At 33.8% G+C, this 12,759-nt stretch overlaps 1 protein-coding gene across 1 annotated transcript; it reads right to left on the bottom strand.

Annotated features, from left to right (window-relative positions):
• Nucleotides 1-1,573: 1,573 nt before the first annotated feature.
• Nucleotides 1,574-11,866, bottom strand: LOC130667132 (uncharacterized). Its single transcript, XM_057468618.1, has 6 exons — nt 11,559-11,866; nt 10,856-10,907; nt 5,428-5,486; nt 4,652-4,989; nt 4,250-4,558; nt 1,574-4,085 (listed from the first exon to the last, which is right to left on the bottom strand). The coding sequence occupies exons 1-6, from the start codon at nt 11,626-11,628 to the stop codon at nt 4,077-4,079; spliced, it is 837 nt and encodes a 278-aa protein (XP_057324601.1). The 5' UTR covers nt 11,629-11,866; the 3' UTR covers nt 1,574-4,076.
• Nucleotides 11,867-12,759: the final 893 nt, after the last annotated feature.

Genomic DNA, 12,759 nt, shown 5'->3' with positions numbered 1-12,759 from the left:
TATTATTACACCCTATAGATTTTTTATGCCATAAGTACACCCTGATAACAAAATGACGTCTTGATGAGTTCCTATTTATGATTTGGACGTCTCATCAACATCTTAAAGAAGTTCTCAAGATGTCGAATGAGCCATCTAGTGAACTCAGTAAGACGTCTTTAAAAAGACTTCTTTTTTCTGACTTCGCAAATGACTTCAGTATGAATTTACTATGACGTTTTGAGGAGCTCCTAATTTTGACTTCATAAAGAAGTTAAAAGAAGAATACATTTAGACGTCACAATACTGACGTCTTATTTATGGAGTCTTAAGAACTCTTAATTAAGAGTTCTTAAAAATAACAGCTTTAATAGGTCATTATAACTTCTTGAGGACACGTTCAAAAAGACGTCGTGAAGCAGTCATTCCGACTTGAATGCTGTCTGGGCAGTGATTAAAATTTTTTAATGCCAATTATTTTTTATATTTATCACTTGTCGCTGTATTAATTATTTAACAATCATGAGATTTATATTCTAGTTATTAAGGGCATTCTCAGACCATTCTCCCCCCCCCTCTATTTTTTAAAAATATTCAATGATTTTCAACTGTCATAATTTTATTCATTAATCAAAAAATAATCTAAGCATTAATTTAAAAAAAGACAGATGTAGTTTTTAAAATAAAAAATACTTACAGTTGTGATCAATTAGGAATCGAACGAAAAAAAAGTATTTCTTGGTGCAAAAAATTTTTACTTGCCTTAAGAAATTTTTTGTATTATGAATTGAAAGCTTAAATTTTCTTCTCTAGTCATGAGAAAATTTTTGATAATGAAAAATTTTTTTTGTGCCAAGAAATCGATCTTTTCTGTGTACAAAATGTGAAAATTTGAATAACGTAGACATGAAGATTTTACTGAGAAGGAAAATTTATTTTTCAAATTTAAACTCCTAAATGATGACAACTGTAACTTGAGCACTGTCTAGAACGTCCTTATTTTTTTTCCTTTTTTGATTGAATTATTTAAATATTTTTTTTTTTTGTGATTGCAGTGATGCAGATCGAATGAGAGAAAAGCAAATGAAGAAGAGTCAAGAAAAACAAAATAATGAAAAGTAAACGGCAAAGATTAACAATTAAAAATAAAAAAATCATTAATTGAATTAAAAAATAAGTATAATAATAATAAGTGATATTATCAATAAATAATAATCATTGAATCCAGACTACCTCTTTATGTTTTGTTGGTACGTCTTAATTTGAAAATAAGTTTTTTCAATTTAAATATTATTTTATAATCTTCGAGTCCTGTTCATTAATTGTAATTATAATAATAATAATGATAATTACTAGCATTAAAAAATATTGATTGTGAATTAAAGTTAAATATTTAAATCAACGCTCATGTCTTAAGATAAATAGAAAAATTTGTATTATAAAAGCATTAATAACTTTAATGGTCGGTAATAATGGAGTTGTATCTAGTTTTAAGATAATAAATTTAATTTAATTGTAACTAAAATTTAATTATTTACCTAAAAACTCAATGGATTATTTTCAGTAGACATTTTATTTAAAAAAGAAACAAAAATTTAAAAGGTTTTAAATTTTCCCATTTATTTTTATTGCACTTTCCCTATCAAGAGTACATTTTTTTCACATTGTTATCATTATCCATCATATTTTTACTGTAAACTATACGAATTTTATATATTTATTATTTATACGATTTTATTTTGTTGTAAATTTAAAAAAAACAAATAGCGCATATGGGAAAGATAAAAAAATGCAATTGTACGCATTATATTTTAATAATTATTGATTAACTTTAATTTAAATTAATCACTACACATTATTTAGTTAATCAAAAACTAATTTTCATAACTTTTAATTATCATCAGCATTTTCACGCGATTAATTAACATCTGAATTATTATCTATTTACAATTACTTGCACTGTTTTATTAAACTGTAATTAACTGAGTCTATTTAAACAATTAAAACTATCCAGTAATAATTATCATCGTTATAATTAATATGAAAAATTTTACGAATTTATTTATTTATTTATTAATTATTGTATCATATTAATTTAGTATCTAAAAAAAGCCGCTGCAACTCGATGTTAATTTATTAATATTTAACATTTTCATTCAATGGCAATTTTCTTTTTTTTTTCGTATACATTTTTAATTTTTTTTCAGTATCGCATTCTTAACAACAACAATCACAACTAAAGATTTAAATATTTCATAAGAAAGCGATACGGGTACAAAGTATTAAAATAATAATTTTTTTAAATTATATTGATTTATAATTATTACTATTATTGGAAACGGTTATTAATATTTTTCTATTGATATTTTATTTGTATTGCAATGAAGATAAAAACTGACAGTAAATGTCGTGAAATATAAAATATAATTTGAATTAAGGGCATTCTCAGACAGCGTCCCTCATTTTTTAAAAATTATTCAATGATCTTGAACTGTCAACAATATTCAAATTTTGTTAATTAATTTCAAAAAAATTAAAGCATTAATTAAAAAAAGGACAACGCAGTTAAAATGTCACTGAGATATATATTCTTAAAAAAATTACTGACAGTCGTTATCAACTAGGAGTTAAAAAAAATTTGGAAAATAAATTTCAGCCTAAAAAATTTGACATTAGAAATCACAATGCTGACAGGAAGATTTTACTGAAATTTATTTAACAAATTTAGTTTATTTCCGAATTGATATCAACTGTAAATAATTTTTTTAAAAATCAATATCTCGGCGGAATTGTAACTGCGTTGTCCGTTTTTAAATTTATGCTTTAAATTTTTCTTAATTCATTTTTAAAATTCTAATACAGTCATTACAATTTAAAATTATTTAATATTTTGAAAAAGTGGGGGCACCGGCTGAGAATCACCTTAGCGCCATTCTCACAGTGCCCCCACTTTTTAAAAATTTTAAATGATTTTGAATTGTCAGAAGCATATCAAAATTTAATTAATTAATTAATTAAAAAAAGGAACACGTAGAAGTAATTTCACTGATGTATAGAATTTAAAAAAAATTACTTACAGTTGATATCAATTGAGAGTTAAATGAAATTTTGAAAATTTTAGTCTACGAGATTTAAAAATTCGAATTAAAAAATTGACATGAAAAATTTACTGAAATTTATTTCCAAAATCTCGTTTAACTCCTAATTGATGTCAACTGTAAGTAATTTTTTAAAAATTTTATTTCTCAGCGAAATTACTTCTGCGTTATCCTTTTTGAAATTAAAGTTTCAATTTTTTTTTAATTAATTAATAAAGTTTTAATACAATTATGACAGTTGAAATTTAAAAAAAATGGGGTACTGTCTGACAATGTCCTTAATCTTCAGTATTTAAAATTAACTATTGCTTGTAATTCACATGTCAATGCGGTTACGGTAAAAACATTAATAATTAATAATTAATAAAAATAATAAAAATAGAAACAAGAACAGACCCTACGATTTAAAGTCGGTGGGCTGATTAAATTAATGATTCTCTATATCTAAATCTACAGTAACTTACAATAGCACCATTGCTTTATCTGTAACATCAACGGGATTAAAGTAAATATAATAATAATAAAAAATCACCAGTCATCTTGAGACAACGCCCAAGGAATAAGCTATTGGGAATGTATATCAACCTGATAGACTGCGTTACTATACCGCAATGTTAATAGTAAAAGTAATAAAAATAATAATAACAATAGTCTATCTAGACTATCTGATAAAAATTGATTGACAAGCTGGTACATGATTTGTTTATACCAGCAAAGTATCTAGAGATTGAGAGAACAGATTGAACAAGACTGTGTAATACAGTTTGAGTAGTGATGCGACGGATGGTGATGGTGGTGGTGGTGATGAAGATGGTGATGATTAGGTGTCGTGGGTGTCTGCATTGGAGATTGAACATAGAGCCAATTTGGTGGACTGGCCGGCCAGCCAACAGTTGCGCGTGGACGCGCTGGTGACAAAGTACCCGATGCAGGAAGAAAGTGGTCCGATGAGACGGAATTATTTGACGGCACTTGGCTCGATGATACTCCACCCTCTACTCACATGACCTTTTAAATCAATCAATTTATCATTTATTGTCTATCGATAATGATGATAATAAATATTTAACCAGATAAACAAATCAATTAATGAATATGTCAATGGCAATTTAATATTTTATGATCTGGTCTAGGTATAGGTATGACATTAGACATCAATGAGTACAAATTACCTGAAGGATTTGACTAGCCTCAAAAGCCGTTCCTGGCAAAAGTATAACCGGGCTGCTGACGTGTCCACTTTCGACGCAAATCATATTTGGAAATTCGTCGTCGCCAAAGTCAGGAATGTCTCGAGCTTTTTCTTGCCACGGATTCCAAATAACTGTGTCGGGAAAGTTGTACTTTTGAACGCGCATTTTACGTCCCGACACTACGTTAGTTATTATATGCTCGGGCTGAGTGTTTTGATAAATTCTGTCAGTCCATTCGCGGACGGTAACGACATCTAAGCCTTCTTGGAATATTTGATTATCCCTCGTCTGTAAATAATCATCAGTAAATAAATATATAGAGACTAGGAGTAATAAATGGCGAGAATATAATTGGATTAATTAGTGTAATTAATGATGTACCTTGTCGATGAAAGTACAGCCATGGAGACCAGTTATTTGACACCTTCTGACATCGGGGACCTTGAAGTATGTGTGCAAGAGTAAATTGAAGCTGAAAGTGTGCTCTTTGCTGGGGTTGTAAACGCCGATGTTAAAATGAAGCTCTTTTTCACGTAAAATCAGCCTGTAAGTTAATCGAAATGGATAATTCCACATGGAACGAGTGAACTCATTGTCCATTATTGAAAATATCGCTTCGACATCACCACTCGGTAATCTTTCAGGTGATTTTTCAACATTCCAACGCATGATCCTGGCAAACCCATGCCCTGGTCCAAATGACCACGCTCCGAATTGAGCTGTAATTAAAATAATGATAAAATTTTTTTTAAATAAATTAACGGACACTTGAAAATTTTCTGAGTGAACGCGGATTAAATCCGGAGTAAAGAAGCGGACGATTTTTTTTTTATTAAATCCACTCGGAGTTTATTTTAACATTAAAACTCTAGGTCAGATTCAAATAAAATCCAGTTCACTCCAAAATCACTCATGGGAAAATAAACTCCCCCTTTACTCCATATGAGATTTTTTTTAAAGCTCCAGACCTCCGAGTGGGAACAAGTTCGGATTCAAAAGTCCATACCTACTCCGAATTATCTCCCGATTTTTTACAGAGTAATTAAGTAATTGATCAATTAATTGTTTTGTATACTGGTAGTTTTGTTTTTGGTTTATTTAAAGTAAAGAGATATTGTGATGTTGCGTGTCTCGGTTCGTTTCCTCAATATACTTACGAAAGACAAATGGAATTCCACCTCTAATGGCCTTCTTCCCGTCGAACACCGCTTGCTTACTGTAACACAAGAAAACAAACGTGACTAATGCTTCTCAGTAAATATCCCTGAATAGTATAATCATCGACATCTCATATTATTTTTTTCATTACGTGTAATGCTGAGGACTATATATATTCTCACTAGTTCAAATACCCCGTGGGTTGGATACCATGAAGTTTAAAATTTTTTAGTGCCTTCATTTAAAATTATTCCATTTTATTTCTTGCACTCAAGGACTCATTTATTATTACTTGACATTAAATATACACCAGATGCACGACGGCTGCTCTACAATTCTTGGTGACCAACTAATTTACACCACCGAGAGGGAGAATTTCACGGTAGACCGGACGTGTCCGAGAGGGAAATTCGATCCACTCTGACTCGGTTCACTCACCCATGGATTTTCTTTTACAAACTTATGGAAAAACTTTGCTTAATAATTTACATACTACGAACTCCACTCGATTCGTCCCTTCCTCTACTTCATGTTATGTCCACATCATTACCCCGCATTGATGCAAAAAATCCACCTGGACAATTGTCCATGATAATTTAAAATTTTAAAAAAGTCATTCGTGTTTTTATTTAAAAAATTCGGCATCGATTTTTCGTTCGGTGAATCGTCTTGACTTAAATCGGATGATTTAGTTGATTTATTGAGAGCGAGAGTAAAAACTTGAGCAAGGACATGACCGGATTTGATGGGAGAGATCTAAATCAGAGGAGAAGGAACTTTAGCTAATCCCGACGATCGATCTTCTGTAGTAGGATCAGATCCCGCGGGATGGTACGAGGGAGAGACGAATAGAAAATAAGTGAAGGCGGTATCTCTGGTACTCGTGAGCACGAGGACGAGGACGATGAAGAAGCACAAGAAGAAGAAGAGGAAGAAGACGAAGAAGAGATCCAACCAGCATCATATATACCAAAGAGTGGAACGGGCAAAAGGTCTGCACGTAGAAGACTAGTGTATAGGGGAGCGATGTAGCGCAAAGCTGCAGGCGGTGGTGATGGTAGAGAACGCGGCTGACGCCCAACAAAAACGATCGCCGCTGTCTGGTGTGCTTTTTGTGGGCATCGCAGTTCCCAACCTCCTCCCCTTCTCCACCTCCTATCCATACTGACTCGGTTCTTCTGCCACTCTGCTTTGCTTCTCTACTCAGCCTCCACACTACTAAACTTGTTTTCTCTATCTATCATCTTCTGTCCTTTATCCTCCATCCTCTGATGCTCACCGTGTACTCTCTGTGTACGCTTTAACTATACGCTTCTCGACAATCGCTTGTAGCCCCACGGTTACGCGTTACTTGCACAACGCCAATATCCCAATTCCGCAGATTCATCGGGATAAATCTACCCTAACTAGTCTCTGTCTTGTCTCTCGTTGTTTCGCTCAGAGTGAATGGCGACGATGTTTTTTCAATGAGTGTAGAAAAAAATAGAACAAGAACTTTAAAATTCCCAGAGAAAAAATAAATAATTATTTTATTCTTTCATGTCCTGATTTCACGGCTACTGGCTACCGCAACTCGATCTTTCTCGTCACTCTATCCGTATTATATATATACGTATAAAAGAAGATATCGACAGGATTCTTTTCTTCACGAAATTAACCAATGAAAATCACACCGGATCTCCGGTTGATTGGCAGCGACCTCGAGATCACTCAACCTTACATATTTCTTTTTACTTTCATTGCTATCAGTTACGGACACTGCAAGATAAAAAAGTTAATTAATTATCATTACTCAAGCTTGATAAATTTTCGAAAGTTTGTTTCAAAATACCAAATAAATTGCAATAAAATTTGATCGTGTCTCAAGAGAATTTCATAAAATTGAGCGTGAATAATTTTGAACCGAGACCACGTGCTGTAAGTGTTGTAGGCAGCCACCCGGTAGGTAGGAGCTACGAGTTGCCTGTTTGAAGCGCGAGTGTAGAGCAAAGCCAGCGGTTTTTGCGATTAGCCGGGCTGGCTGCTGCTCCACCGGGCTTGAATTTTCTCCCTCTCTTACTCACACTCATACTTACACATATATACATATACAATAGATGGATGTATACACACATACTATCATCCCTTTTTCCCTTCACCATCTCCTGTCCCCGCGGACGATACGCCCTCACGTTGATTCCCTTTGCTTTCCACCCTGCCGCCGAAGTCGCCGCGAAACTTTGTTTAACCAAAGTTAGCAAGAAACAATGCCTCGACGTGTACCCTCTATTTATATATCTTTTGTAGCTCGTCGACAGACTGACTCTTCCAGCTCGTCCACTCTTACACTCTTCATTTGCCGTAACAAATTATACTTGACTGGAATAAAAGTTGTTATCAATTTAAAATACAAAACCCCTTAAAATATAAATCCTTTATGAGTTTAATCATCACCGGCAATTGTCATGATGACATAATTTAATGGATCTATGAAAATCCGTGAAAGACTTTAATCAGAGTCATCACATCACTGCTGAGGAATCCGACAGATTCCCAGCCCACTCGCATAAATCCACTTTAGCGACTTTGGTGCTTGAAAGAGAGTGCCACCAGAACCGGCAGTTGCAGTAACAGCATCGGGCACTTGAAATCACCTCATTAGTTGTTATCGCAGCCAACTATTTCTCATATTATTATATGTACCATAATACCACGACCTCCTGCTTGATAATTTCTCATCCAATCTCCATCATATTTATTTATCTGTCTCAATCTCTTTCTCTTTCTCTTTCTCTTGCTTTCATCTCATTCATTTAATATCTTCTCTCTTTAAATATATTACCACGTACACTGGCATTTCTCACTAGTACTACGGGGTCAACGCATTTATTTTTCTCTCGGCGCACAAAGAGAACATCATCACGTCCGTTTTCTGCCACACAACCATACGACAGCATCTCGAGCTTGATCGTGAGAGATTGACCAAATGAGCGCGATAACACCCGAGCTCTTTTTGCTCCACCATGAATCATCATATTATCTTTGCTGATAACTTCAAAGCCTAAATACTTTAGAAACTTAAATTTACGTCAGTGTCAAGTTACTAAATACTTATATATATATATATAGAAATTTATGTGTGTGAAACATGTGGTCCAAGCTGGTGGCTGATACCTCCACGTGTATTCCACGTGTTTCTTTATTTTAAAATTTTTCTTGTCGCTTCTCAGCGCGTTTCCTAATCTGTCAATTACATTGAATCAATTTATCCAGTATTTGGGCTTCTAAAAGCTGAGATATCCACAGCATATCGTGTCTCACCACCCGGTATACCACCACACCGTAGTACGTTGTTGGTTATAAGCTCAAGACCGTAGACTAATGATCTCAGTGGCTGAACGCTTTTTGCCGGCATTCTACAACATTCCCTTTCAACTGCAGAACTCACCAGAAGTTCCCCCCTTTATATATATATATGTGTATTTCTTCTCTCTTGTGTTCGGCCAACGCACCTCTCCAAGGATAATATATATTCCATTCCTTCAAACAAATTCCATAAAATAAAATTATAATTACAAATAGCAGAGGTATATTGTGCAGCAGGGTCCAATGTGAAACAACATACAGTTGAATCCAATGGACAAAGTTGAGCATCAATGAATAAAAGCGGTGTATTAACTCATGTACAACTAAGCTAACAGCAGGGCAAGTTGATTTGTTAATTTAGTTGTGTTTTAGCTGTTGTAACAATTTAAAGTTGTAAATTAATCTGGAAAATAGTATGTGCAAATCGTACGAGCCGAAGAGACGAGTGTAGAAGAACAAGATGATATGAAGGGAGATGGAGCGAGAAGGAGAATAACGACGACAAAAACCAGGGACGACGACGACGACGCCAGGCGCTGCTGCTGCTGCATCATTAGTGTTCTGTCTCACTCATTCTATTTCTCTTCTTTCTTGTTTCCTTGCTCTCTACTTCAGTGCCACCCTCTTGTCCCTCCCTCCTTTCACAGACTCACCAGTGTATCCGTATACACACAAACACACGTACAACATCCTCTTCTAACTCTCTGATGGCCTGCTTGCGAGTGAACCAAACCACCAAATTCATCAACTTCATCTTCTTATTCTTATTCTTTCTCTCCTACTATTTCTACTCCAACATTTATATTCTATTCTATTCAATTCGTTTTATCCAATACTACGTACATACTAAGCCACGTTAATTCCCGTTGATCACTTGGATTCAGTCGCTTCCTCCAATCAAACGAAAAATTTTCCTACAACGTTAAAACTTTAATACACTTTTATATACTCGAACCTATTTTCCTTTTTACTTTCTTTAATTCTTTTATTCAACCCTCGGAATCCACGATAAAACTTTCGGATTATCCGATCAATCGTCAGTGCATAAGATCTTTCTTCAGAAGCTACAGAAACTCTTTCAGATCGTCATCCTCTTCTTTTACTCAACATTCCCCTTACACATAATACTTTTTCTTTCCTTTCCATTTACTTTTTTACCGCCCAAGATAAATCGACGGTTTTACTCCGTCTCTTAAGCTCTGAAAAACAAATGGATCACTAGTAATTGTGTCCAAGAGACAACTTTACCGAATAATAAAAGTATTATTTGCAAACAATTAATATACACATACATATGTTTATAATATGAGTACATACATATACAGAGCATGTATAAATTCGGTTGAAATTTGACTTTAAAAAGGATCAGCAAATAAATTATTTTGTTATTCCCAACAGTCCTCACTCTTCATATATATTTATAAAACTACTGTTGGATTGTGATGGTAATGACAAAAAATTTCTGCATTTCTGATCGTCGCATTGTTTGAAGTAGCAGTCGCAATAACAGCAGGGGGACCGATGGATACGGATGATGATGCCCCACGTGTGTGTAATACACACATTAGTTGGGTATTGGTATACATATATTTATATATTTATATGAGTATAAGTATGGGAATAAAATACCAACGTTTCTACTGTACGTTTTAGCTGAGATGTGTAATGTGTGTACAGATGAAAGGCAGCCGTTAGTGAACACACATCACACACATCCTTACTACCACTCTCTGATACTGATGTCGAGTTGATGCCGTTTCTCGTTTCTCCCGTTAGTTTTTTATCCTGAGGTAGTTCTCGCGCTACCCTTCTACACTCGTCCTGGAGTGTGTAAGCTTTTCCTGGATACGTTTTTTTTATTTTTTTTACGCGGGTTCTTTTTCTTCACTCTACTCTGTATCCAGCAGGTTGCCGATAAAATTCCTAACTCACTTATTTTATCTAATAAATTATTACTGTATTATATTACATCCCGTATTTTTGTTTATAATTTTAACTCAATAGATTACGTGATTTGCGCCCTTTTAAAATTTTTTAATAAATATTTATGTTTATTTATGAGTATATTATTTAAATACTTACCTAACGAACAGCTGTTCTTGATTGTTAACCCTCCAAGAAACTACTGTAGCTCCTAGGAATAAAAAATTAATCATACATTAGTAAAAAATATTTGAATTAAACATACGCGTCTATTTCCGTTCTCGAGTCTTTGATAATATTGTCATACGATTTATTAATTTGCAATTTTTATTACCGATTATATTAATTTTAAAATGATTAATAATTAATTTTTTACTAAAACGTTTATTATTTACTGTTAAAAATCTAAACTTTACGGAGTTAGTGTAAGTTTGAAAAAAAGCGGGATTTTTTAAATTTTTAAATTGCGAAAAAAATACGGAGCTTATAAACCCCCGCGATCTCGCAGTGAACTACACGTGGTAGCGAAATCCCGCGCTCGGTTTTATTTTCGCTCCGTCTACATATGGATTAATGTATGTGAATAAAAAAAATATATAGATGTATATTACAGTTTCAATGACATAATGAACTGGTATAAAAAAGTTAAAAAAAAAAAGATGAGAGCGCAAAAGAGTTAGAGGTCGGAGAGACGGACTTTAATGACTTAAAAAAAAGGGAAAAAAAGTTAATTAAGTACAACTGGACAGCCTTCACTGACAGCACACACACCCGGAAAAGTATAATATAATAAATGACAAATATATATAAGATATATGTTGGATAAAAATGTAATAATTGTGAAAACACAAACACAACACACCGTGTAAATTAATAGTGCAGGTGGTATTGTTGCCCCGATCGAGAACGACAACGCTGGTAGCCGCTGCCATGTTATCACAAATAACACCGCCACTCTGCCTGTAATAGTTTGTATTATTAAACCTCCACGAGATGTGATCTGGATTACGGTATCTTATGTACCACTAATAGTTTCAGATGTCGAGCTGGTGAGTGTCTTGTACGGTCTAACTCGCCGGCACTTCTCAGGACGCGGACGACCTTTGTTCAACGCTCCCGGCTGATCTCCCACCACTCAAATATTTTACATTCATCCCTTCCTGTTAAACTTTACAGCCAATCTTCAACAGCTACTGGTTTATCAGCGGTAATTCTGAGGTTCAAGCTTATCACTGGTGATAACAGATGGCAGGTGAGGTGATGATCATTCGGCAATAATGAAGTTACCTTTGAGTTATTTGATAAATTACGTGCCGCCAAAAACAAGGAGTCCTTTGGTGATCTTCAAAGGGTAATCTCTCGTTTGAGGAATAGAGTTCAGGAAGTTCCGAAAAACCGAAATCCTGAATGGAACTCTTGCTGGCAAAAGAAGGAATCATTTTTGAATTTCATTATCAGGTAGCACTGAGCAGATTATTTTTAAATTGACGTTTTTTTTATGGCAGGAAATGTGTGACTTCTTGAAATAGGATTGGAAGCCCAGAATCTGGACCACAGAATCCTCAGGATTGACATTGTAACCATTGTCATGAAGAATAAAATTTCTGCGGTTCCTGAGAGAAACCCAGGGCGTGAAATTTCAAAAACGAGCCAGAGTAAATTCCTCAGATTTTATTCCCGTTTCAGGTCTTTAGGTCCTAGGATGGCATTTTGAACCTTCAAAAATTTAATCTCGGAATTTCTGAGTATTAATTTTCTCATATTGACTTAAAAAATATTTTTAAAAAAATTATAATTCAAAATTACCCTGAATCGCTCATACTTGTCTTATTTTCCTGATTTTCAAAATTTTTTTCTTATTCAATTTCCAGGATTTTTGATTATTTACCGCCATCTGTTGAAATTAAAATAAACTGTCTCTCAGAAAATTACTTTTGTCAATATTAAAAAATTCATCTCTAATTATACTCGAATATGAGTAATTAGTTTAATTATTATTCTATACCTGCGTTAACAAATTCTGTGTCTGTCATCAGCTTCATCATCAATCCATCTGCACCATC

Source organism: Microplitis mediator, chromosome 4 (genome assembly GCF_029852145.1).
Source record: "Microplitis mediator isolate UGA2020A chromosome 4, iyMicMedi2.1, whole genome shotgun sequence".
Lineage (NCBI taxonomy): Eukaryota > Metazoa > Arthropoda > Insecta > Hymenoptera > Braconidae > Microplitis > Microplitis mediator.
The sequence above is the reverse complement of the archived record's forward strand: the minus strand, read 5'-3'. Positions and strand labels throughout refer to the sequence as shown.

Bases quoted from the DNA above. Each gene is read 5' to 3' on its own strand.
- LOC130667132 (XM_057468618.1), bottom strand. From the start codon at position 11,628: ATGGCAGCGGCTACCAGCGTTGTCGTTCTCGATCGGGGCAACAATACC. The intron at 10,908-11,558 runs GTGTGTTGTGTT...TTTTATTCCTAG, and splicing joins CTGCACTATTAATTTACACG to GAGCTACAGTAGTTTCTTGG. The intron at 4,990-5,427 runs GTAAGTATATTG...TTTTAATTACAG, and splicing joins TGGAATTCCATTTGTCTTTC to CTCAATTCGGAGCGTGGTCA.